Source organism: Bubalus bubalis, chromosome 24, assembly GCF_019923935.1.
Source record: "Bubalus bubalis isolate 160015118507 breed Murrah chromosome 24, NDDB_SH_1, whole genome shotgun sequence".
In the NCBI taxonomy this organism is placed as follows: domain Eukaryota; kingdom Metazoa; phylum Chordata; class Mammalia; order Artiodactyla; family Bovidae; genus Bubalus; species Bubalus bubalis.
Window position 1 is genome coordinate 290,286 of NC_059180.1, and position 26,639 is coordinate 316,924.

At 62.5% G+C, this 26,639-nt stretch overlaps 1 protein-coding gene across 1 annotated transcript in view; it reads right to left on the reverse strand.

Moving 5' to 3' along the window:
* Positions 1-9,708: 9,708 nt before the first annotated feature.
* PRKAR1B (protein kinase cAMP-dependent type I regulatory subunit beta) overlaps positions 9,709-26,639 on the reverse strand; it is a 72,390-nt gene continuing 55,459 nt past the window's right edge. The window contains exons 9-11 of the mRNA XM_006078700.4: positions 22,115-22,236; positions 11,028-11,109; positions 9,709-10,876 (exon numbers count right to left, since the gene is read on the reverse strand). Coding sequence (XP_006078762.1) covers positions 10,704-10,876; positions 11,028-11,109; positions 22,115-22,236 — 377 coding nt within the window. The 3' untranslated portion in view covers positions 9,709-10,703. The remainder of the gene's footprint in view (positions 10,877-11,027; positions 11,110-22,114; positions 22,237-26,639) is intronic.

Below are 26,639 nucleotides of genomic sequence, written 5' to 3' on the forward strand. Positions count from 1 at the left end.
TGGAGCCTTGAAGGATGGCAGCCAGTAGCAGGGCGCCTCTGCCAGGAATTCTCCTTCCAGCCGTGTTCCACCCATCTTATCTTCCTCTCAGGGGAGCTGGATCCCAGGGACCTTCCTGTGAAGGGCAGCAGAGCCGCAGCCTCTCTGCCCCACACTGCAGAGCTGTGTCACCCGTCTGGAATGTGCTCTCCATTCCTCCGCCTCCCCCGCCCCCATGCCGCCTCCCCTCCCCTTCTCCTCAGCTCCCTTTCTCCCCCGGCTCCCCCTCCCCTCCCCTGTCCCCCCACCTGCCCCTCCCCCCCCGCGTCACCTGACCCAGCCGTGCCAGGGCGGCCACCTGGCCCAGAGACTGGGTCTGGGGATCTGCAGACCACCGCCCCACCCCAACCAGGCACCGGGCAGAGGCAGGGGCACCTTCCCAGTCAGGGGAGGATGTCCCCACAGGCCTCCCTCCAGCCCGAAGGGCAGAGTCAGTACCCTCTATTAGCCTGGGCCCAATGCAAGGCCGCTCACTCAGCTCAGCCAGCCAGGCAGAAGACCCCACGGCCCCTGCACCTCCGGTCCTCTTTCTTCATGGGATTCTGGCTCCCATGGAGGAGACCGTACCTGCGGGGGGTCCTCATGGAGGAGAGGAGACCGTACCTGCGGGGGGTCCTCATGGAGGAGAGGAGACCGTACCTGCGGGGGGTCCTCATGGAGGAGAGGAGACCGCACCTGTGGGGGGTCCTCATGGAGGAGAGGTGACCGCACCTGTGGGGGGTCCTCATGGAGGAGAGGTGACCGTACCTGCGGGGGGTCCTCATGGAGGAGAGGAGACCGTACCTGCAGGGGGTTCTTATGGGGGAGGGGAGACCGCACCTGTGAGGGGTGTTCATGGGGGAGCCAGGTCGGTAGGGAGGAGGGCTTGCAGGCCTGGGAGGTCCTTGCCTGCTGCCCACTACCACCCAGCCTCCCTGCTCAGCATGTGGCCTTCATGGTGGCAAGGGGTTCCCCAGGGGGGCCTGGGCAGCTGTCCTAGGTGGGAGCCGGCCCAGAACAGGATGGTCGGTGACCAGGGGCAGGAAGTTGGAGGGGTCACAGGTCCAGATCCCACTCCAGGCTCCTGGTGGGGGAGATCACACCTGGGAGGCTCCCCCCGAGCCATATGACTCCCCAAGGCCTCACCTGGCCCAAAGGCTCGTCCCTAGCAGGTCAGCGCTCACTGCTGAGCAGCCGCCCTTACTTCCTTCTCTGAGCGGCTCCCTCGTATGGGGAGCTGGGGGGTTCAGGGCGGCAGGCAGGGCCTTAGGGGCTCAGCACATGGGCTGCTGTGCTCAGGTGGCCGTTCTGTGCCGACATTCTGCCCCCTCAAGACCAGACTCCCTGAGAGGAAGGACACTTCTGAGAGGCCCCTGGGCCTGCGGGGCGGAAGCCAGGCAGTGGGGGTGGGGAGCAGTCCACTCCAGAGACCCTCTCAACCCTGGCCAGGCCCTGGGGTGCTCACTAAGGGCTGAGAGAGGGGGTTGGTGAGTGAGCGAAGCAGTGAAGGCACCAGCCTGCCCTCCCGGTGGCCTCCTGGGAGCTGGGTTCTGACGGGTCCACTGAGCCCCTCAGCGCTGGTCCAAGGGCAACCCTGCCAGGACACAGAGGCAGATGCCTGAGGGTCCCAGAAGGGCCTGGGGCCCCAGCACTAGGGCGCTGGCTCCCCATCGGGGATAATCAGATCCTCCTCCTCGCTGGACCAGGAGTCCAGACCCAGGGTCCCCTGCCCTGGCACCCACAGCCTGGGTCACGGGGACAGTGCATGTCCAGGACTGGGGCCGGTGACCCTGGCCCCCTCCCAGCACCACAGACACTCAGTGTCTTCAGGACGGCCCACCTCAGGACCTCAGCGTGACCGCCTGTGAAGGTTCTGTGCAGGATGGCGTCCACACCAACAGGCGAGGCATCCGCTTCCAGAAGGCTGTGGCCCCACGGTTCCATTCTGTGCTCTGAGTCCCTAGAGCTCCCTCTGCAGCCCCAGCCGCTAGGACATCATGCAGGAAGCCCCCTGCAGAGGCCACAGAAGCTTGAGACCCGCCCCCCACTCCCACCAGTGGTCCTGGGATCACCCCCACCAGGAAGGCCCGAGACCCACCGCTTTGGGGGGCAGGGATCCAGGGAGCGGGAGGAGCTGGGATTCCCCAGCCTGGGGGTCCAGGACCCGGGAGGCTGCAGTGGGCACAAAGGGGCAGGGCTGTAGGCTCCCTGGAGTGGGGCTCTAGGGAGGGAAGCGGGGGCCAGGAGACAGCGGGAAGCCAGTGACCGACGACCACGGGGCCTGGACTCTGGGAGGGCGCAGAGGGGAGAGCAGGGAGGCAGAGCCAGCCAGTCTGGGGCCAGCACCCATGGGGGTGGCGAGCAGAGAGGGCTGGGCTTCTCCGCACAGTGAGAGAGGACGTGACCTCAAGAAAACCCCTCTCCAGCCCAGGGTAGCCAGACTCTGGCCACTGCTCCCTTGGCCCCACCTCCCAACCAGCCCTCAGGCCAAGTCTCTTGGCCCAGGGCATCCCTGACCCAGACCCCAGGGAGCAGCTGCGGCCTTGGGCGGGGGTGAGGGGACCAGGATCTGCCCCTGCCCGCAGTGACCCCTCCAGGCAGGTGCTACAGAGACTCGGGCGGGAATCCATGGACTCTGGCTAATTGGAGCATTTACACTGGGATTATCTAAATTCGTGAAGTTTTCCTTTCACGGTTTATTTAGTCTACAGAAAAACTGAAGCAGGAGTTCCTAGGAGTTCCCATGCACACTCAGGGGCTTTTCCTTCTGAAGCATGAAAAATTCAGCTGGAGTGAAAAATTCCAGCTTTGGAAACGATGAAAATCTTACCAAAAGCAAAATAACAAGTTTTCTTCTGACTGGAGCAGCTTGGAGGAGTTGCAGGGGACAGGGGGCCTCCAATCTGGGCTCTGGCCTCCCCACCCAACCTCTGCCTCTGGGTCTCAGTATTGCTACCCCATCTAAGGTTCCTGGGCTCCCTAGTGACCAATCCAATTCATTCTGCTCTTTGCAAGGGCTTTTGTGCAGGTTTAGTTAATCACACATTCATTCAACAAACGTTTGTGTGCCTGCTGTATGTCTGTGGCTGGGGGACAGCGTGGAACAGAGCCCACAGGGGAGACACACCTCCTGGAGGAGCTGGCCTGGACCAGAAGGGACCCCAGCCAGTAGGACGCAGAGACAAGGTTCAGCATCACATGCTCAACCAACGCGAACCGAAGCCTGTTCAGGTGGGGACGGAGTTCTGGAAACTGGGAGATGGCGGCAATTTCACAACAAGGCTGCCAGTTCTCTGATGACTCTCCTGTGGGGTGGTGGGGTCTACATCCCCTCCCTGAGTTCAGGTAGGCTGGTGGAGGTGATCCTGGGTGACTTGGGATGCCAGGTACCAGGAGGGAGCAGCCCGCTCCCGCTTGGTTGGAAGAGCTGCTCTTGGAGGCTTCAGGGCCCTGTAGAGGGTCTTACTGCTGAGGCCACCACGCGGCACAGAAACCCAGCCACGCGGAGGGACCTGGGCTTCCAGGGAACGTGGGGTGTCAGTGCCGAGCCACTGCCAGCGCTCAGTGTTTGCAGCCGGAGCCCTGGCTCTGGAGCTGGGAGGAGCCCCCCTCCCCACCAGCAGGGGCCAGAGCAGTCGTCTCAAGCTCCAGGATTTGGGGTGACTTCACGAAGCAACTGCAAACGCCCCGGGCAAGCCGCATGTGCTGGAGAAGACACGCTCATCGCCTGCACAGAACTGAAGCCCGGCCCCAGGGGCGGGAAGAGGGGGCACGGGGACGCACCACCCGCTGGCTTACTGGGGAGGGGGCACTGCAGCTGCCTTGAGGGCAGACGGGGCGGGGTGAGGGGGGTGGGGAAGGAGCCTCCAGCCAAGCGTGGCCAAGAGGGGGCCCAGGTGGAGCCCGAGGACCCCACGGCGGGGCTTGAGCCCCACGTGTCTGGGCACAGCTGGGGCCTGGCCGTCATCGAGAGCGTGGGTGACACGGTGAGATGTCCTGTATCACAGCAGCTCCAAACCTGACCCCGCGCTGAGGCCTTCACACGCATGAGCCCGTCTCTCGGGCACAGCTAATCCCGGGAAGCGCGCATCGCCACTCCCACGTTACAGACGAGCCGGCCTAGCCCCGGGGAGCTGAAGGAGCTGCCCGATGCCACAGAGCTCCCACGAAATAGGACCAGTGCTTCGAGTGCCAGCCCCAGGGCGTCACACTGGGGGCGGGCCTGGGATTGCCTGGCTCATTGTCCGGTGCGTTCCTGAAATACTCCAGCCTGATTTATTTTTCCAGCTGCCAAAAAAAGGAATGTTTGGCCAGCGAGGTTGGTGAGGGAGCTCCGGTCTGCACTGGAAGAGAGGTCTCCACTGGAATGCCACCAGGCTGTGTCCTCGAGGCAGACCTGATACCAGGCTGGAGTGGGCCCTGCTGGGAGCAGCAGAGTGACCCAGCGGCCCTCCAAATGGCTGAATTCAAGTCCCACGTGTGGGCTTGAAAGCGCGCTGCACGCAGGTAGGAGCTGCCTTCGCTAGGCAGCACCCATGAAAAGCTCTGAGGCCCTCGGTGGCCCCCACAAGCACCACCGGCCTTGAGTCTCCAGGCCCAGGTTAAGACACTAAGAAGGCCCTCCTGCCGGTGGAGTCCAGTTTGAACAGACCAGATGACCCCTGGAAGAGGGGAGCTGCTCGGCACAACAGGAGGTGGGGCTGCAGCAGAGTCGTGAGTCATCGACTTCCCAGAGCGGTCACAACCCAGGAGGCGAGAGAGGTCCAGAGGGGAGCGAGAGGTCGCTGCGGTCGGTGGCATCGGGACAGTCTTCCTGGCAGGACGTGGGCTGTCTTCCCACGCTCAGACGGGAAAAGGCAGACCCCAGGGACCCAGCTGGGTCTGAACCCCTGTGGCCCTCAGGACCCCCTAGTCGCCCAGACGCGCTGGCCCCTGCGGAAGGCTGCTCCCAGGGGCCACCCCTCCCCCAGGCCCTGCACATTGGAGGGGGGTGCCAGGCTCTCCCCAGCCTGGCAGTGGTGGGCTGGGAGGGAAGTACCCGACCCCAAAGTGACTCATCACCCGCCTGGCTGATTCACCCATGAGCAGGGTGAGGCCAGGCCTGGCCACGGCACGGCCATCACTGAAGGCCCAGCTCACCCAGCAGGGTGTGTGGGCTGGACACACCCTGCAGGGCCCCTCTTGACAGCTAGGACCTCATTTCTTGGCACTTTGGGGGCAATTGCCCCCCTTTGACAGACGGGGAGGTCAGGACAGTGCCCAGTCCTGAGACCTGAAGGGCAGAGCTGCACAGGGAGCCTGGGGCAGCCCTGAGTGCTGGCACCCAACAGCCTCCTGTGGGCTCCTGTCCTCAGGTCCTCCTGCCAGGATTCCCAGCTCTGCAGGAAACAGGCTGGCACCCACCACCAGGATTGCCGGGCACAGGCCACACTGATGCCAAGCAGATGGGCGAGCCTGCTGTCCTCCTGGCCAGGGCAGCCCCCCAGGCCACCCCACCCATGCCAGCCCTGGCCCCACCTGAGCCCAGGTCAGGGAGGGGCTTTGGGACCACTCTGTCTTCCAGAAACATGGGGAGTGCATTCCTAGGGGGTTTAGAGGAGGGGTGGGTGGGGCCCAGAGACGTCAAGGACTTGTCCAAGGCCACACAGAGAGTGGCAGAGCTCTTGCTCTGTGGGGACAAGGGCCGAGGCAGGGCAGGGAGGGGTGCTGGGAGGAAGAAAGCTTGCTGAGGCCTGGGTGCCCCCTCTGCCTGCCTCTCCTATCCCGGGAACACCACCAGGGAAGGGAAGCCCGAAGGTCGCCTTGGCCACTCAGTCCCAGGTCCTCCGACAGCACATATCAGACTCCCCCAGCCCCAAGTTCTGCAGCGGCCCCTCCCAGCCTCCTGGGGGCGCAGACCCCTTCCCACATGCTGCCGCCCCACCCTCCCCACACCCTCGGACACCCAGGCTCCGTCCCTCCTGAGAGAGGTGCAGCGGGCGGTGGGGGCACCTGCACCCGGCCGCCGCCGCAGTGACGTCTCGTGAGACTCCGGGGTGAGGCCGTGAGGCCCTCCCGCCCCCGCCTGAGCCCTGCGTCCTGGGGGTTTGTCACTTCGAGGCTGTTGTGTACCTGGCCTCATACGGCGGGTCACCCCTGGGGGTCGGCGTTTCCTCTTAGCTCCATTCCCTGGAGACCGGCCCAGGCAGCCGCTAAATCCATGGGCTGCTCCTTGTACCCGAGTTGCAGTGGGGTGTGGGGGCCTCGTGCTCAGCCACTTGCCCGCTAGCACGTCCAGGCATTTCCAGCTCTGAGGATGAGGCCTCATGAAGCTCCCTGTGCGGGTGTCCGGGTGAGCAGGTCCGCATTTCTCTGGGCTAAGTGCCCAAGCTGTCCTGGCTGCAACCTGCGGAGCTCTCTGTTTGCTTCAGGTTTGTGGGGGGTTTTATATCATTTTGTAGCTTGCCTTTTTTTTAATTAACTAATTTATTTTTGGTGGCAGTGCTGGGTCTTCATTGCCATGTGGACATTCTCTAGTCGTGGTGAGCGCAGGCTTCTCGCTGTGGGGGCTTCTCTTGCCGCAGAGCACAGGCTCTGGGCACACGGGCCTCAGTAGCTGTGGTACACGGGCTTAGCTGCTCCGAGGCACGTGGGGTCTTCCCAGACCAGGGATCGAACCCATGTCCCCTGCGCTGGCAGGCAGATTCCTATCCACTGACCACCAGGGGGGTCCTAGCTCTGTGTCCTTCTTTTCTCGCAGAAACCAAGCCACATGGGCTTGCACCCCCGTCCCCCGCCTCCTCACCAGCGCCGGGTGTGGCCGCATGTCTCACCCCGGCTCCCGGGGTCGCCCTCTCCTCCGCGGTGTGCATGTCCTCTCCGTGCATGTTTGCTGCTGAGCTTCATCGTCCTGGTGCGGCCCTGAGGGGGACACTGTCCCCTCCACCTCGTCTCGGGTCCTTCTCCGGGCAGTGTTCTCGACTGTCAGGACTTCCAGCTGGTCCAGCTCTCCTTGCAGGGCTTGTGCGGGACAGGCTGTCTGGCCCACGAGCCCCAGGATGTCTTCTTCTTTCTCCTGCAAGTTTTATGGTTTTATGTTTGTGTGTGAATCGCTGAGCCATTCTGAGTTCATTTTTGTAGAAAATATGATACTTCGAACAAAGGTTCCGATTTTTTGGCCTGTAGAAGCCAGAGCCTGAATTTCCCCAACCTCCCCCCCAATGATACATACTTTATCCACTTCTATTCATTATTCAAATATTTGCTGCTGCCAACTGGGTGCCCAGCGCCGTGGGGTCCTGGGGCCCACAGGTGAGTGTGTGAGACCCCCAGCTGCCCTCCAGAGCCCACTGTCGGGCCTCAACTGGCCACAGCCTGACCCTCCCAGATACAGCCTCGGGACAGAGTGGGGGTGTCCACGTCAGGCCCCAGAGCGGCCAAGGGGAGCAAGCCACCCGGGGGCCGTCCCCCTGGACCCTCATCCTGCTGGCCCCTTCTGCCCTGCGCCCCTGGCACCACCCTGGGGAACGCGACGGGGCAGGAACAATCGCCCGGCTTGTAGTCTCAGGAGGACACAAGCCCGCTTTCACAAGCCCACAGCCCAGGGTTTGTGCCGCCTGGCGCCAGAGGGAGCAGGCCCAGTGCCCAGCTGGGGAAGATGCTGCTCCGGCCACCCCCGCAGCGGGCGGCAGGCAGAGGCTTCCTGCAACTGCCCGCCTGGGTGCCCGCACCCAGGCGGGCAGGCCACACCCCTCTGCGCCCCAGTCCAGGGAGACCCTGGGCCTCAGGAGCACACCCCAAGGCTGGGGAGGAAGCTGCCCTCGCGGTGGCGGAGCTGCAGTCCAGCCCCAGCGGGGCCTCGCATGCCAGCCCTGCAGCTGCTGTAACAAAATGCCCCAAACGCAGCAGCTCAACCGTTACTCAACCCTACAACCCAGAGGGCGGTCTGAAAAGCTCCCATGACCTGGCTCCTTCCGGAGGCGCTGGGCAGGGTCCGCTTCCTCCTCTCCCAGCTCCCGGAGGCCGCAATCCGTGGCCCGTCCTCGTCCTGAGCTGGTGGCTTCTCCCTCCCCGACTGCCTCCTCCCCCATCCTCTCTCTGACCCGGGGCCCCCACCTCCTCCCAGAGGGTCCTTCATGATGACATCGGGCCCCCCAGGCACGGGCAGCTTAGAGCCAGGGGACACAACAGAGAACCCCGCTTGTTTCATATCCATGAAGTGCTTAAACCGGGGGACACAGAGCCCCGCCTGTTTTACACGCGTGGCTCACGTGTGATTGTGTGTGGTGCTTTGCGGTGCGCGGTGGTTTTGATTACTCAGCAGACGTCCTTCAAAGGAAACTGAAGGGTGCGCGCGTTGACCTCACTCCTGCTGCAGAGAAGCCGCGGCCTCCGCCCTCCCTGCGTCCTGGACAGCGTGCCCCCGGCCCTCGGGAGGAGCGGGGGTCTTAGGTGGCCGCTCTCTGTCCTTGGGAAGCACGTGGCAGCAGTGGGAGCCCAGAGCAGGACAGCCCCCCAGCCCCGGGGTCTGGGAGAGCTTCCCGGAGCGTGTGGAGTAGGCCCCGAGCCGGGCCTCAGCGAACAGGGCCGTCTACGCGCAGTGCACAGCGGACGCCTGGCCACTGGACGGACAGGGCTCACGACAGCTCCCCCAGGGCTTGTTGAGCCAAAGCTCCCATCCTGGCTCCAGGGACCACCGCTCACAGCCCTCAAGACAAGGCCCAGGGCAGGTGCCCACAGGCCGCATGCCTGTCCTCGACCCAGAAGCCGCTGCCTAGTCCAGCAGCAGCAACTCTGCGGGTCAAGACCCCGGCCCGGCTCAGATTTCATCCTGGAGCTGTGCCCAACTCTCCCGGGGAGCCTGTCTGGGAGGCCCTGGGCGGTGGGCCCTTCGCACCCTCACAGCAGGAGCCTGAAAGCTGGCCTGAGGGCCCTCTGGGAATGGCGCGGCCGACGTGCACCCCCGCGTGGGAGGGGGGTGGATGGTGGTCTCAAGCCAGCCGTCCTAGGGGAGGCACAGGCCTGCTGCTCCCCGAAGTCTGGACAGGAGGACCAGGCGGCACATGCTCCCCAGCGTCACCCCCTTCCCGAGCCGCTGCTCAGAAACTTGCCCCGAAGCCGTCAGAGCGTGGTCCCCCAGGGTGGGCCTGGGGCCTGCCTCCTGCCGCATAGCTTCACACCCTGAAAGCTGCCAGCACCCCGCCCCCTGGGGGCCGCAGCCAGCTCGTCAGCTATGATGGTCACAGACGGCTGAAAGCCCCAGGGACCATCGCCATCAGTGGGTGAATGGAGACAAGACGTGCTACACGCTCACACGGGTTATGATTCAACCTTAAGAAGGAAGGAAATGCTGACCCGGCTCCACCTGGAGGACATAGCCATGAAATGAGCCAGACACGGAAGGACAGACACTGTCTGACCCCAGTTCTGAGCTCCCCAGAGGAGTCAGGGCCACGGTGACGGAGAGGAGGAGGCTGCGGCTGGGGGAGGGGCGTCAACGTCCATGGGGACAGGGTCTCAGTCTGGGAAGATGAGAAAGTTCTTGAGACGGAGGGTGGCGACGGCTGAGCAACGGTATGAATGCGCTTAACGCCCCTGAAGTTACAAATGGTTAAGACGCTAAGTTTTATGACTATTTGACCACACTAGAGACAAACAAAAGGAAGAAAATCTTCTCTAAAAATTTTAGACCAAAACCTGGAGTCAGGAAGATGTATTTCATTGCACATTTAATAGCACATGCAGCATTCAGAACATCGTGATAAACAGGGTGGGGTTCACACATCACAGAAACACTCAGAGGCAAAGGCAGGGGTCCCCTTAGACCGGGCAGCCTCCCTGGGCTGCACGGGCGGGAGCCAACCGGGGTAACCATGCTGTTTCACTGGTACTTCAGGTCACTGGGAGTCCCATGCGCACAGGCCCCAGTCGCTCCAGCTCCGCTGGGAGCAGGCCTGGCAGCACTTCCAGGGGGCAGTCAATCGATGGATGATCTAGGTGTGCGGGCCACGGGCTGGCCTGGCACATGCTCCTGCTCGGGGAGAGGCTCGGATACCCGCCTTCCCAGGGCGATGCTCCCGATAACAGAGGCCTGTTTGCGGGAGGGTGGCTCACAGCTGCATCCAGAGCGTGCTCAGAAGGTCCCTGCACTCCCTCCAAGTCTCCAAGAGGGTGCTTTGTGGAACAGTGGGGGCAACGGGGCTCCTCCTGACCCAGGGGGCAGGGCTCCCGTGCCCAGGGAAGCCCCAGACTCAAACAGCGGGGCCTTCTCTGCTGGGCATCCCAGCCCAGCGAGGCGGCCCCCACCCTGACGGTCAGGCAAACCGGCCGTTGTGCCGGGCTTTCCAGGAAAGGGGACGTTCACACCCCGCAGCCTGCCCCGAGGCCAAGCCTGGCTGAAGCCACCAGAGCATCCCCAGCCCTGGCATCTTGGGGGGCCCCAGGGGAGGCACGTGTCTGAGGGAGGGGCCTGAGCTTTGCAGCCTCAGCTTCCAGCTCCAAGAACAGGGACGTCATCGCCCCAGACCAACTGCAGCCCAGCGGCGTCATGTTACCAGGCCTGGGCCGGGGAGCTGCCTGTGCCCCAGGAGATGGGGGAGTGGGGTGGGCTCCCTGAGAGGGGCCGCGAGGGGAGACCGGGCAGGGAGGCGGGCAGAGGGCTGCCTTCCAGGAGGCACCGCGTTTATTCCCGGAAGGCGGGAGGGGGCTCAGACGGTGAGCGAGATGAAGCTGTTGTAGCGCTGGATGTTCCTCTTGAGGATCTCGGAGCAGGGCCCCAGCACGCGCTCAAAGCGGGGCCGGTCCAGCTTCACGCACTTGAGGGGCCCCCGCGCCACCACCGTGGCCGCCCGGGGCCGATTCAGGAGAAGCGCAATCTCCCCTGAGGGCGAGGGGAGTCAGGGCTGCGGGCATCGGGGTGCCCTCCCCAGGGGGACAGCGCCCAGGCCTCCCGGGACTCCCACGCCCCCGCCCAGGCCCTGCTGGGGCCCCGCAAGCCGGCCACCCCACCGAGGACAGAGCCCCACACTCACCAAAGTAGTCAGAGGGCCCAAGGCGCCCGACCTCCACGTACTCCTCGCTGGGAGACCGGCGCTGCAGGACCGAAGCTGTGCCCTGCAGAGGCCAAGGGCGTGTGAGGGTCGGCCAGCCAGGGCCCAGCAGGCCAGGGCAGGGGTTCCTGGGCTCACCCCTGAGGGTGCTTTCCACACCCCCCTCCTACCAGCTCCGCACAGCCCGACCTGGAACAAGGTGCGGGCGCCGGGAGCCATGCTCGGCACAGGGCACACCCCGGCCACCCCCAGGGCCGGGCACCAGCAGAATCTAGAGCCATCTCTTGGGCAGCACTCCTCCCAGCCGACCTTGGCCTAAGTCTCAAGAACAGGAGCAGTGTGGCCTGGGAGTCGCACTCCCCCCTCTAAGTGATGGGGCGCCTGCAGACCCCGGGGCTCAGTGATGAATGAGGCCACAGTCCACACCTGAGACACAGCTTCAGTAGCCGCAGCCGGCCCCGGGGGCTTCCAAATGCAGAGACCCTGGCCTGTCACCTGGGGTCAGGGGCTGGAGCCTCGTCCAAACTGGTGTCTTCCCCACGCACCTGAGGAGTCAGAGCGAGGCCTCCCCAGCCGCCCCACAGGCCTGCATGGCCTCCAGAAGCTGTGAGCCACGCAGACGGGCACAGCGCCCTCTGTATCCATGCTGGCCCCCAGCAGGGCACATCACAGCCGAGCAGCTGGGGCCCCAGGACAGGGTTCCTGTGGCACCGGGGTCCTCTCGTGCCCACCGGGCCCTCGGCTACCCGCTGCTCATGCGTGTCCCCAGTCTGAACAGCCAGTACCAACACCCCGGCCACACAGACGAGCACAGTCTGTCTCCCTGTGGACTTGGCTCACCAGGACCCAGAAACATGCGTGCCGGCCCGGCCAAAGCTGGGTTAACGAGTGAACCCCTCTGCCTGGGCTGCGAGAGACACAATCAGAAGACCCTGCCCGCGCCCACCAGGCCTTGGACCTCCGGCCCTGGGCAGCCCCATGATGGGCCCCCTCCGGCCCTGGGGCCTCTCGGCTCCCAGGTGTCTGGGGTGCTTACGACGCTGGTGAACAGACAGAGGGACCTGGAAGAGGCAGGCTTCTCCTCCCACCCGGGAGTGCTCCCTGGGCCAGACGCCCACAGAACCAGGAGTGCTCCCTGGGCCAGACGCCCGCCCACCCGGGAGTGCTCCCTGGGCCAGACGCCCGCCCACCCGCCAGTGCTCCCTGGGCCAGACGGGCTGAGGGGCAGGGCCGGCAGGACACATGGTCTCGCGCTGATGCCACGGAGAGGAGCAGAGACCTGCTCCCCTGGATGGGAGGGCAGTCAGTGCAGGGCTGACAACCCCACAGGGACCGCAGCGACTCTCTGGAGATGATGCTGCATTTAGCTAATTATCATTTACACTCATGCCTTTTCACTTACACAACTTACGTTCCCATTTTAGACAATTTTCCACTTTACAGGAGGATCATTGTCCTCATCAGGACCCCAGGATGGATCTGAAGTTTTCTGGTTTACTCAAGGCTTAGAGCACCCGGGAGGCTTCAAGCCCCAAACAAGAGAAAACCCAACTCAACGTGTCTGAAGGCTACTAAGGGTAACCGCTGTCCCCAGACCAGAAGATGCAGGAGGGCTTCAGGGCTGGCCGACTCAGAGGCCCGCAGGCATGTGTGCACCTAGGCTTGGCCTTGCCGCCTGTCTGGTGGGCTCAGTCAGACCCTCATGGTGCGACCATGGCTGCCACGGTTCCAGGAGTCACCAAATGCCTCCCCCATGCCATCCATAGGAAAACCTTCTGGAAGCTCCGGGCACCGTCCCCTCACACCTCACTGGTCAGAGCAGGTCATGAGTTCACCTGCAGCCAATGTGATTGGCTCCCCTCCCCACGTTCTGCCCTGCCCACTTGGGACAGGGGTGAGGTCTGGGGCACAGAAAACAGGGATGGGCTCAGTTTGGCCACCGTTCTGTTTCTCACCTGTCTCTCCCCATGCAGCCCCCCAACTTTGTGCAGACCCCTCCCAGATCCCTGTCTTCTCTGGAACCTGCGAGTCCCCCACGGTCACCACAGCATCTCTCCCGGTCATGCATGGACCAGCCCGTCTTATGATCCACGTAGGCTGATGAGATGAAATCGGTTTCCACTGGGACAGATGGACAGAGCTTTCCCACCAGGGCCTTGACGTGGAGGCTCAGAAGACCGAGGTCATAACAGACCCTCCATGCTGGACGGTGGGAGCATGGACACACAGAAAGGCCCTCGGAGGAGCCCTGAACGAGCAGAACCAACAGGGGACAGGCCTGCCCCAGCGAGGTCCTTGCACGTCCGGGCTGCAGGCACGTGGCCACGGACCGCGTGTCCCCGGCGGGGCGTGCACTGCACCAACTCTCTTCCCACTGCCGCAGCCCCGCCTCCACCAGGGAATGTCTGCCACAGGTGCCGGGACGGCTGGGCCGCGGGACAGGGCCACACGCCCCAGGGTGCCTGTGACGACCCTGGGTCACTGCTTCACGAGGCAGGGAAGCTCCGCAGCAGACCCGGGGGTCTCCGTTCCAGCAGCCAAGGCTGACCAGCCACCACCCCCGGGCCCTGATGCAAAGGCAGGCGGTCCCTGTCCTGGGAAGGCACAACCAGCAAGCCCAGGGCGGGAGCGAGGGAAACGCACAGATGAACTCGGAAAGGGTGGGGCCTCGGCCAGCAGGGCCCGGCGTTCCCACGACATGGGCCCCGGCGTGCCCAGCACACGCCTGGCTCTTCCCACCCCAGAGAGACCATCGTGGGCCCGGAGCAGCCGGCCTGTCTGAGCTCCTTTCCCAGACGGCAGAGAAGGCAGCATAGACGTCCTCCAGGGACTGAGCACCGGAACTATGGGGGCTGGAAAAACATACTTGCCAGGATCCAGATCATATTCCCCAAACTTCTCACTCATTGATTCTTGCCCAGCTCTAAAAATAAACCAGGTCACATAGGAGTTGGCCCGGGAGGACGCACGATAAAAATGTCCCTGCCAGAGCCTGGGGGAGATGGGGTTATTATAAGAGACCTGTTTTCCTTAAAACATTTTTCACTTTAAAATTTTTCTACAGAGGCAAAACTCAAATCAACTCTGGTTTCGACAATGGGCACGCATGCCAAGGTCGAGGGGGACGCGCTTGTTGAAGCAGTGCCTTGGGCTTCTGGCTCCCCAAAACTGCCCCCGAGCCCAGCCCAGAGCCCCCAACAGTGCAGGTGATGGCCATCGGGAGTCGCGGTTCTGGCCGCGAGGCAGGGAGGGCAGCCTCGCCCCCTGAGGGACCTCCCATCCTGCAGGCCGTCACCCAGGCCTCTGACTTATGAGTCAGATGCTGCTTAAGGACTAAGAAAACTGACGAGCGAGGACCGGCAGACACAGACACCCCCCGGAACCCACAGGCACCCCCAGAACTCTGGGGCGACAGAGCAGACGGGTCAGTGCCCGAGGCGCAGCCCCAGGGGGTCAGGGTTAGGGGCTGGGCAGACAGCATCCAGGGAGAGAGACGCCCCCGCCCGGGCTCCCAGCCGCTGGGCACAGACCGGAGTCTGTCACAATCCCTCCAGCCCGGCGAGGAAAGGGACACACGCGCCTGTCAGTACACAGGGGTGAACCTGAGCCCCGGCCCGCCTTGCAGCGAGCACTCGGGCTCAGGGCCCACTGACACCAAGTTCAGGGAGAGGAAACGCTATTTAAACAAAAAGAAAGTGTGAAAGTGTCAGTTGCTCGGTCGCATCTGATTCTTTATGACCCCATGGACTATAGACTGCTAGGCTCCTCGGTCCCTGGGATTCTCCAGGCCACAACACTGGAGTGGGTGGCCATTCCCTTCTCCAGGGGATCTTCCCAACCCAGGGATTGAATCGGGTCTCTTGCATTGCAAGCGGATTCTTTATCTTCTGAGCCACCAGGGAAACGCACTTATTTCAACAAATATATATTTTAAAAGAAACAACGTCACGGCCATAAACTGGAACCGGCATCACTTCCCATAAATTAAAGGGCAACTGAGAAGGAACATGGGCTGTGGGTACAGGGAGGCATGAAGACGCACTAGCCCCACCTGAAACGCCCCCGATGCAGCCTGGGCCAGCTCCGCACGGCTCCCGCGGTTCAGGCCTGGCTCCTCCGCGTGCTGGCCACCGTCTGGGGAGAGCCAGGCACCGCCCAAGCCTCAGTTTCCTCATCTGCAGGACGGGCAGGCTTCCGGCCACTGCCAGACACGGGGAGCCAGGCGTGCAGGCCCAGGGCAGCCTGGCTGCGACTGGGGGGGCAGCCGCCCTCGGGCCGCCCCCCTCCTGGCCAGCAGGCAGCGGCGGGGGTGGGGGATGACACTCCCACAGGCTGATTAGTCCAGGACGGCGCATCTGCGGGATCTTCCTCAGCCAAAACAGGTATCTGTACGGCCACGGTTTGTGCACGCTGCTTATCTCTGCCCCCCCGCACCCCGGTGCTGGGGAGGAAACGGGACCTCGGGGTCCATGTCTGTGGTCTGGGAACGCCACTGCATCAAGGACCAGGAGAGCAGAGCCGGGCGGCTCACAAGGGGATGTGGTCAGGTCATGTGGAGCCTAGGAGTGCCCATGTAGCTGGCACTGGGAGCTGTCCTCCCCAAGGAAAGGGCGACTGAGGTGCACAGGTTAGGGCCTATAAAAGAGGGGTTCCCAGAAGACTGCCCCCAGAGGACGAGGCCACTGGGCAATGAATTAGGACCCTCGCAGGGGACACCAGAGCCGCCCAAGATGGGGCTGTGCCATCTGGGTGTGAGAGCCCCACAGACGGTCAGCAGAGGCATGCACGAGCAGCAAGCAGGCACCACACAGGGGGTCCCCACCTCTGAGATTCGGCCGTGCGTGGAGCTCCTTGGGCTCTACCCAGAGGTGAGGCTGAAGTCATGAGGCCACAAAAACCTGCAGAGATGCTTGGAGCAGCTTCCTTCTTAAGTGTCAAGAGCTGGAAGCAACCAAGGTGCCCTCCTGTAGGTGACAGATACGTAGAGTAGCGAAGGACGGGGAAGCCTGGTGTGCGGCCGTCTGCGGGCTCCAGACTCAGACACAGCTGAGCGACTGAACACCACCGACGTCCAGACGGCAGACTGTATTCAGCACTAGAAACAAGAGAGCCGTCCAGCCCTGAAGAGCCCTGGCAGAGACGCGCATGCAGGTCACAGGGTGAAAGGCACCAGAAGAGCCCCGGCGGAGATGCGCACGCAGATCATGCAGTGAAAGGCACCGGCAAGAGAGGGCCTCAGACCCCGTGATCCCAGCTACTGGACCACCTGGAAAAGGGGAGCCGGGGACGCTGAAGAGCTGGGCGCCGGCGTAGGAGCGCCAGGCGGGCAGGGACAGTGTGAGGCCTTTCCCGGCAGGGAGGCCACTCGTGTGATGCGGTGGCGGCCGATGAGGGCCTGAGTGCCTGGGCTGGGCCGCGGGGCCGCGTGCAGGGAGGCCCACCGCCGGGTAGGGCTGCCTGGTGGGGAGGCCATGCGGGGCAGACCTCCGTACATTCCCTCCACTTTGCTGTGAACGGAAGCCACCCTTCAGAGACGCAGAAAGGATGCAGCCCAAATGGGAGCCCTCAGGGTGCTGGTGACCAAGCCGGCAGGGAGGACAGTCAGCTGAGAGGGCAGGGCGGGTGGACGTGCGGGCAGACGGCGCTCGGTCCAGCGGGCTTCTGGAAAAGCACTCGTCTGGTTCAGCCCGGAAGCAGAGAGTGTCTTCCTGCTGCCTCTGGACCGAGACAGCCGTGCTCTGACACCAACCTCGGGCTCCGCTCTCCCGGACATGAGCGTCTGGCACCGACCGCGGCGGGACCACGCAGATGTGAGCCACCCTCGGGCACCTCCCTGTGGGGCCCCTGCGGCTGAGCCGCGAAGGACATCACCTGGTGGGGGAGGCCCAGGGTGAGCCGTCAGACAGGCCCATGGTGGGGGGGCGGTCCAGAACAGGCAGACCCCCAGGCCCACAGGAGGCCCCTCAGGAGCTGGGAGTCCCAGGCGGGACCCCCATTGTCCGGCTCATAAGAAGCCTGGGCATTGGACACAATGTCCCTGCCCTTGCAGGGGGTCTCGGGGGGCATCCAAAGCCCTTGTCTGTAGGGCAGGGGTCTGGTCCGGCCTGTCCCTAACGCCTGCCTGCCATGGCCTTGGGCCCGAGGTTCCTCTGGACATCCTGCCCACCTCCCCCATTGGAGGACTTCCACTCACACGTCCGCACACAGCCCACCGAAACCCGGGGCCCGGCTCCGCCCCAGCCTCCCCATCTCCGCACGGGACCAGGGCGGGTCTGCAGCAAGGCGTTCTCGCACCTCAGTGAACACCCCGCACCTGGCCCAGTGGTGGCATCGCCCCCGCAAGTCCACTGAGCCTCGGCCCGGCGCACAGTGGGGGCTTTCAGGGGTCTCCCTAAAAGTTCCCGAGGTGACGGTGAACGCAGGGACCCCTCCAGAGGTGGCTTCGAAGTGGTCGCTCAGCAGTCATGTCAACGTCAGGGACGTTCACAAAAGTGATTTGCAAAGAGAGGAGCCATGTCCAACCTCGGGCTTCCATGGCAGTGCCTCCTGGCCGCAGGAGCAGGCTGGAGGGAACCGGCTCTGCCCAGCTGCCCGCAGGCCCCCGAGGTGCTGCCGTGTGGAGTCACCCACAGGGCGGGCTGTGCCAGGACTAAGGACTGAGACCCAGGCTGGGCCCCACCCTGCGCCCAGAGCCTTCCTGGGGTAAACTGAGTCTCAGGGCTTCGGGCGGCCCATGCTCCTCACAGGGCCCTGCCTGCCAGACCCCTCCCTGGGCAGCCCCCTGGGCTCTGTCCTGCAGACTCTGCCAGGAGCCCCGCAGCTCCCGCTGTCGGTGGCGGCCAAGACCCCTCGGGCCGCCAGGCGCTTCAGGGCTTCGGTGACTAGAGGGTGTCCCAGAGCGGCCGGGCTGCCTCGGACACCACGTTCAGCTGCCGGCCAGGCCCCGGGAGACCCGCTGTGCCTTCTGTCCTCGTGTCCGAGCGGCCCCAGGTTGACGGCCACATGCCTGCTCTGGCCACCAGAGAACACACTCCTGGAGCGCTGGGGTCCACTGTTCAAGGGGCTGGCAGGCCCCCACAGCCTCAGAGGCGGCTGGTGTGATGCAGAGCCCAGAGACAAGGAGTGCCCACTGCAGGCCTGGCAGAGGCCCCAGGGCCCGCTGAGCCCCGGCGGGCACCCAGCAGGCGTTGGTAATGTCGCGTCCAGCGTGTGCAAGGGCTGGTCCTCACGTCTGTGCAGGTGGGGGTCCCTGTCAGCCCCTCACACCTGGGATGCAGCCCCCAAAGCAGCCCACACCCACCCGAAGAGCAGGGGGCAGAAAAAGGCCTGGCGGAAGGCGGGGCTGAGCAGCAGCGGCGCCAGGGGCAGCCTGCACCCGGCACGGCCCCAGGTCCACCCCGAGGGGCAGGGTCCCACCAGTCCACACTCCCTGGTCCTTGGGGAGCTGGGGGCCTGGCCTCAAGGTCAGCGGATGTCGGTGTCAACTGCATCAGAGAAACACTTTTGCAGAAACACCTGGAGACGCACGTTGGACCAGGCCCCTGGGTCCGGCAGCCTGGGTCCTTCCTGGCACACCCACAGGGCGAACGTCCTTTCCTGTCTGGCTGTCTGCTTTCTGGGCCAACGCTGCACTGAATCGTACAAACGAGCAAACAAACTGCATAATGAATCTACTCAGATGCTCCAGCACATCCTCCAGAGGAATCAGGGCCACGGGGGGCTCGGGGCAGCGCAGGGCTGGCGTGGGGAGACACCGCGCCCCCTCAGAGGTAGCCGGGGCCACAGGCAGGAAACACGGCGTGAGGCTGTGGACGCTCAGCCCGCCTTTCAGCTCTGAGCCCGTGACGCCTGTGAACCCTGAGGCCCCACCGTGACTTCCCCAGTTTGGTGGATCACAGAAGAAAAGCGAAAAATACCCAAGTTGCCAAGGAGACCACTTCAAATACATCGCACAACGCCGTGAAAGCTGTGCCTTCCGAGGGGGTTGGGTTACCCTCCGGGGCCAGCACCACTGCGGTTCCTGGGAGTCAGTCTCCCACGCCTCCCCCGACCTCCACCACCCAAGTCAGCAGGGGGGCCCTCAGTCACACAGCCGACCTCCCACAGAGCCTGGAGTCGCTCTCCCAAGGCCCTCTTGGACAGCTTTTGCGCAGGAGGCGTCAGGGACCCCGGGGATGCCCCTGCCCCACCCCCCGCTGCCCGGAACACAGACCACACTGTGGAGCCAGGTGAGCCCCAAGGACGACCACGGAACTCGGCCCTCACGGCCTCTAATGGAAACGCCAAGAAACATCTGGCCCCAGAGCAGCTGAGACAAGCGGTCAGTACCCACCCGCATCTCCAGCTGAAGGGCATCAACCCAAGGGACACCGGGAAACACAGGAAGCAGTGCGCACACTACTCACACTGCTCATTTGCACACATGTGTGCACACACACAACCGCACCCCACAGTGAGGGTCCCGCACAGTGGAGCCTCTGGGGCCTGCCACCTGCTCTCCGCATGTCCCTGGGGAAGGACGGCCCCTCATGGGTGAGGTCAGACTGCCCACCCGCGGGGCGCACCCTGGAAGCCCCCGTTGCCATGGTCCCCATGGCTCCGTGAGGACCCCCTCAACTCCAGCTGTCACAGCTTTGTGGTTTCTCTACCCGTGGCCTTGGACCCGACAGGCAGCCCTTGGCCCCAGAGAATCGCTCTCATCCCCTCAGCCTCAAGACCATAAGAACCACGGCTGCAAACTCAACAGCTTGCCAGTGGGTGCAGAGCCCAGAGCAAAGCAAGGTGGCGGGCGGGGAGCGGGCGCGGCAAGGAGCACGGCGCCCAGGCAGGGACGCCGGTCCAGAGCCCGATCCGAGCTCTCACGTGAGACACCGGACTGTGTTGCTCCTCGTCGCTCAGTCGTGTCTGACTCTGTGACCCCGTGACTGCAGCATGCCAGGCTCATCTGTCCTTCTCTGTCTCCGGGAACTTGCACAAACCCATGTCCATCAAGTCGGTGATGGCATCCAGCCATCTCATCCTCTGTCGTCCCCTTCTCCTCCTGCCCTCAATCTTTCCCAGCATCAGGGTCTTCTCCAATGAGTCAGCTCTTCCCATCAGGTGGCCAAAGTATTGTAGCTGCGGCATCAGTCCTTCCAATGAGCACCCAGGACTGATCTCCTTTAGAATGGACTGGTTGGATCTCCTCACAGTCCAAGGGACTCTCAAGAGTCTTCTCCAACACCACAGTTCAAAAGCATCAATTCGTTGGCGCTCAGCCTGATTTTTAAATATTGACAATTTAAATGTTTAAAAAAGGAAGCTCACAGTGCAGGCCAGTGCACACCACACCCTCCTCGGCTATGTTCAGAAAACATGAGCAACTTTCGGCTGGAACGTCCTCCAGAAACCACGAGCCAGACCCCAGTGTGTCTGCGGACTTGCAGGAGGATCTCAGAGTGGAACAGGGACCTGCAGGGGCCGCAGCAGCCTGAGTCCTGCGAGGAAGGCCCTGGAAGTGCTCCGAGTGACGCCGAGGTCTCCACTCGTGGGCTCACCTCTGGCGCCAGCAGGCGGGAGCCTCCTGTGAGGCCACAGCTGGGGCTGGGGCCGACACGCGGGGTGCCACTTCTCGGTCTATGGAGCGGAGACCTCGCTGGCAGGAATTGTAATTTGTTCTGTCTGGGGTTCTTTCCCTTTCCTTCAAGAAACATGATTGTCGAATGAGTCGCCCGCCCAGGACAGGAAGCCTTCCTGTGGACGGCTCCCCAGCCCGGGGGCTCTGGTGTGCCCGGCGCGTGGACGGGGAGGCGGCCGGGGCCCCGGTTCCCAAGTGCACACTGTGAAGCTCGTGTCTGCCCCCTCGAGACCCTCCCGTGGTGGTTCTCCTGATCCCTCACCCTTCCGACGGCTCCCGTGGGAGCAGCCAGGCAGGCAGAAGGGAAGAACCGCAGGCACTCTCCCAGGAGGGGCTTCTGCAGGAGGCCGGGGCAAGCCCCCCAGGACCCCCTGGTCACGGGGCGAGCATGTGGCCCGAGGCACAGAAGGGGACTGCCCGCAGGAGGACACATGCTCACCCACAGCATCCGGGGAGCCCCCTTCCACTGTTTCAAACTGAGACGGTGGCTCCAAGTCCAGGGGTGCCAGCCCCCTGTCCCCAGGTTGTGCCTTCTCTGCACTGCCCCCAGGCGGGGCCAGCTCTCCCTGGATGGCTCAGGGACCCTCTTTTGACCTCCGCGGTGCTGCGAGCGCCTGATCTCCGAGGGCAGTGCGCGGGGCTGGAGCACGTGCTTTCCCGGCGGGCGGGCAACAGAAACTCTTCCCACCAGGAGGCCCGGCGCAGCAGGAAGGGAGCCAGACTCACATAGCTTTCGGCCTGCGTCACGGGGAGGGCCCCATGGCCAAGCGCCCCCCCGTCCACCCCGGGGCGGCTGTGGCTCCTCTCCGGGGACCACGGCCGAGCCCAGCCCCAGGTGGGGGAACGCGCGGCCCCGCAGCTGCCCGTGCCCGTCAGCGGCAGGCTGAGCGTGGCCGCCACGGATTACGGCGGAGCCAGCTGTCGCCACAGCGGGGCTGGGGGGTGGGGGCCACCGGCCGGTGACTCACGCGGGCCCAGGTGGGGGAAGGTGGCGCCCACCTCTCACACCAAACTCGACCAGGGACCACGGCCGGTTCACACGGTTGTGAGAAGCCGCGCGGGGAGACCCCTCGGGCCCCCAGCTTACACGCTCCCCCCGGAAGGATGCACATGCCCCGCCCCAGGTCCCATTTGGGGCAATCCCTCCCCTCCCTCGACCAAGCCTGGCCCTCCAGCTTCACACGTATGGCTGGTGTGTCTGGTCTCTGCAACATCGGCACAGGGTGGGCCCAGGGGCCAGGGGAGACCCCAGGGGTCCCAGGGCAAGGACACCGGTTGGGGCCCAAGGCCGCTGTCCATACGGCCGATGGAGGCGGTGGGCATGGAGCACCGGGCCAGGGGGCAGCAGGCCTCGGGGGGGGCACGTGCAGACCAGGCCTCACCCCTGACCCCACAGCACGCCCCCTTCTGGGGCCCTCGCACAGAGCCCCCCGCCTGCCTGAGCTGGACTCACCTCCGTGATGATGAAGAAGTCGTCCCCGGCCTCCCCCTGGACCACAATCTTCTCTCCGTCTTCAAACTGCACGGGCTCCAGGGCGTCGGCCACCGTCAGACGCTCCCACTTCTCCAGGGACGCTGAGGGGGGACACGGGGGGTCATGGGAGGCCGTGAGGTCCCGGGGAGCAGCGCCCCTCCCCAGACCACCTCAGGAAACGCCTACATGGCCAGGCCTGGGGTGACGAGGCTTTGCTAATTCACAGGGACGAACAAGACAGCACGTCTCTGTGCAGGAGGCGCAGGCATCTCCACGAGTGCGCCGGGCCAGGAGGCGGCCACGGCCCAGCAGGTGGGCGAGGAGGCAGAACCCGGACCAACCCTAGCCCACGTCAACCACAGGCACAACGCAAACACCATGAGCACGGGCAGCGGGCACGAGTCCAGCGCAACGTGGGCTGAGATGCTTTTGTCTTCAAGAGAACAGAGCTGCCTGGAGTTTTGCAAACGATATCATTGCAGCTCAGCACTCAGGCTGCTCAGGGGTTTAAATAATTCAGAGGCCGAAGCAATTCGCTGTTTATAGAACACCGTTCAGCACCCCCAAAGAGCACACAACTGAGTTTACGTTGTGACAGAGGCATGGACTACCTTCCATTATTTTAGGTCAAGGGGCTTCATTCCAATGGCAAGCTTAACGCTTGCAAGTTCTGTACCTGTACCCGCTCCCCCACACCTTCCCTCCCCATCATCATCCGCTCTCAGGCCTCTGGAAGGAAAAGCATAATAACCAGCTCCTTTTATAAGAAATTAATGATTGCCTGATCGGTTCTTTCTTGGTCAAGGAAACTTCTCTGGCCTGTGCTCACCAGACGCACTTACGTATCAGCCGCTAAAACCCAGAGCAGACCACCTATCTTAGGTCTCACCTAGGAGCAGGATTTCTCGGCTTGAAAACTCCTGCCAGGGCCGTACGTCACAAAGGACAGGCTTCTGACCGAGCCCGGGCTGGAGCGGCTTCTGTGTTGTGGGGGGAGGGAAGGTGGGGAGCCCCTGGCAGCAGGCTGCCCGCCAGCCACCACCCCGGGCAGGACCTGCCCCGCCATCTACGCCCCACACCCGCAGGAGGTGGCGGGGCCACCGCGTGACCGCAGGCAACTCTGGCGGGGATCACGGTTTGTCCCCACGAGGAAACCGGTGCCGGTAAATGCATGACTGGCGCTTGGTCTCCTTCCAAGGCGATGAGAGCCTCTGACTTTACAGCCTCTGGCTCAGGAAGCTCACTTCCTCGTGTTTGATCAGCAGGTTTTTCTATTACGCTTGAGACCTTGAACATCCCGAGGTCGGAGGATCAGGGCTTCCTCCCGGACGATGCAAATCCCAGGAGAGAAGTGTCGGGAGAAGCCGGTGGGCGACTCCTTGGCCCTGACCTCCGAGGTGGACGCTTCAGAGCACTTTTGCTACGCTCAGCTCCCTGGGCTCCAGGTGCGGACAGTCAGCCCACATGGGATCACCCCAAAGCAACCCTTCTGGGGGAGTCTCGGTGCTGCTGGGGAACATGGTGGAAACCCCACAGGAGACGCCAGAGGTGCCCCAAAGGCACCCCCAGGCGCAGCCAAGCGAGCGGCAGGCACATCTGCTGGGAAGGGACCTGCCGGGGCCACGCTTCAGGAGGACACGGCCCTCCAGCCCCACTTCCGGCTACTGCCCTCCAGCTCTGAGCCTGACCCGCTCCCCTCCCAGGAGACCTCACGTTCCTGCCCCGGCCTGCAGTTTGCTTCTTCCCCGGGAAATGGGGTCGGGGCGCCTCTGCTCCCCCCGTGAAGCTCGAGGAGCTGCAGGGCTGCCCCGGGCAGGCCTGCCACCGCCACCCCCGGCAGGGACCCGCCTGCCTCCACCGCTCATAGCGCCCAGGGCCCTGACTCCACAGTCGTGCCCTTCCCGTTGTAATGTGGAAAAAATAATCAGAACGTTGGAACGGACGACACAGGCAGCATCTATCCTGAATGGAAGCGCAGAACCACTTGGCCGCGATCGCTTCGGAGCTGCTCCTCACAGACATGCTGGGCACCGACAGGGCCCAGTCCCTCCGGCTCAGCCTGAGCTCGCTCTCCTCCCCCGGAGGCTGCGACTGTTAAGGACTTGGTGGAATTCTTTTTTTAATCTTAAAGGGTTTGGTTGGTTTCTTCCCATCGGTGGTCTCACACCTTTACCGTAACCCGGCTTTGTAAACACAACGCAGCGTTGCCAAAACTGTGCACACACACGCGGGTCGCCGACCCGTCCCGACACGTGTTGGCATGCAGAGGCCTCGTCCACGCGCCTCGCTGGAGGCACCCGGGCGCGAGTCCCTTCCTGTGGTGGCAGATTTTAGGTTCTTCCCATCTTGTCATCGTGGGAATTGCTGAAAGGACCATCCGCATCCATGTCCTTGTTTTTTTATTAACCATTTTTAAAACCAAAGCATAGTTTATTTTTATCCATCTTCCCTGGTAGCTCAGATGGCAAAGAATCTGCCTGCAATGCAGGAGACCTGGGTTTGATCCCTGGGTGGCGAAGATCCCCTGGAAAAGGGAGAGGCTAGCCACTCCAGTATTCTTGCCTGGAGAATTCCATGGACTGTATAGTCCATGGGGTCGCAAAGAGTTGGGCACGACTGAGCGACTAACACTCTCCTTTCATACTCGACTTACAATGCGGTGAGTTTCAGGCGCACAGCAGAGCGATTCAGTTACACCTACGTAGTCTTTTTCAAAATCTTTCCCGAATAGGTTATTACAAGATACTGAATATAGTTCCCTGTGCTCTCCAGTAGGACCTGCTGGTTATCTAGTTTATATATAGTGATGTGTATCTGCTAATCCCAAACTCCTAATTTCCCCTCCCACCCCACCCCTGCTATACCCTCTGGTAACCATAAGTTCGTTTCCTATGTCTGTGAACATCTTTCTGTTTTGCAAGTAAGTTCGTTTTTTTAGATTCCACATATACGTGATATCATATGTTATTTTTCTTTCTCTTTCTGCCTTTCTTCACTCGGTATGATAATCTCCAGGTCCATGCATGTTGCTGCAAATGCCACTATTGCATTCTTTTTATGGCTGAGTAATACTCCATTGTGTGTGTGTGCCTGTGTGTGTACACACCACATCTTCTTTATCCATTCATCTGTCGATGGACATGTCTTTGCTGTCGTGACTCATGCTGCTGTGAGCAGGGGCAGGCCCACCTTTTCTACTGGAGCTCTGTCTGGATGCACGCCCGGGAGTGAGGCTGCTGATCCTGTGGCAGCTCTATTTTGGGTTCATTGAGGAATCTCGCAGTGTTTTCTATAGTGGGTGCAGCGGCATACAGTCCCACCCACAGTGCAGGACGGCTCCCTTCTCACATCCTCCCCTACGTTTATTTGTAGACTTTTGATGACGGCCACTCTGACCAGCGTGAGGTGGTCCTCCCTGTAGTTTTGCTTTGCGTTGTCTAATAATTAGCAAAGTTGGAAGCATCTTTTTCATGTGCCTGTTGGCCATCTCTGTATCTTCTTTGAAGAAACGTCTATTTAGATCTTCTGCCCATTTTTGATTGGGTTGGTTGTTATTTTTTATATTGAGCTCTATGAGCTGTCTGCATATTTTGGAAATTCATCCCTAGTCTATTGCATCATTTACAAATATCTTCTCCCAGTCTGTAGGTTGTCTTTTTATTTTGTTTATGGTCTCCTTTGCTATGCAAAAGCTTTTAAGTTTAATTAGGTCCCATTTGTTCATTCTTGTTTTTATTTCCATTACTCTAGCAGATGAAGCCAAAAAGATATTGCTCAGATTTATGTCAGAGAGTATTCTGCCTATGTTTTCCTCTTGGAGTTCTATTGTATCTAGCCTGACATGTGGGTCTTTAATCGATTTTGAGGGGTTTGGTAGGTGGTGTTAGAGAATGTTTTGATGTCATTCTTTTTTTAGGACTTGTCTGTTTATGCATCTTTGGCTGGCTGGGTCTCTGCTGCTTTTGCTTGGCTTTTCTCTGCTGCAGCGAGCAGGCTTCTCACTGTAACTCCTCTCGTTGGGGAGAGCAGGCTCCGGCTCCGGCTCCACGGCTCTCGGGCTTCAGTCCTCCTGGCTGCCGGCTCCGGACACAGGCTCAGGGGCTGCCGGCTCTGGACACAGGCTCAGTGGCTGCCGGCTCCGGACACAGGCTCAGGGGCTGCCGGCTCTGGACACAGGCTCAGGGGCTGTGGCGCACAGGCTTGGTTGTCCTGTGGTGTGTGGGATCCTCCTGGACCAGGGATCGAACCTGTGTCTCCTGCATTGGCAGGCAGATTCTTTACCACTGAGCCGCCAGGGAAGCCCTAACTTCACTCTTTTACAGGCAGCTGTCCACTTTTCCCAGCACCACTTATTGAAGAGACTGCCTTTTCCTCATCGTGTGTCCTTGCCTCCGTGCCGCCCTAGAGCCCCAGAATCCGCACCTTCCTCCTCCTCAGCCCACAGGGTCTTAGACAAGGAGGCTGAGCCCCATTTGCCAACTGCACCCACAAGCCTACGAACAGC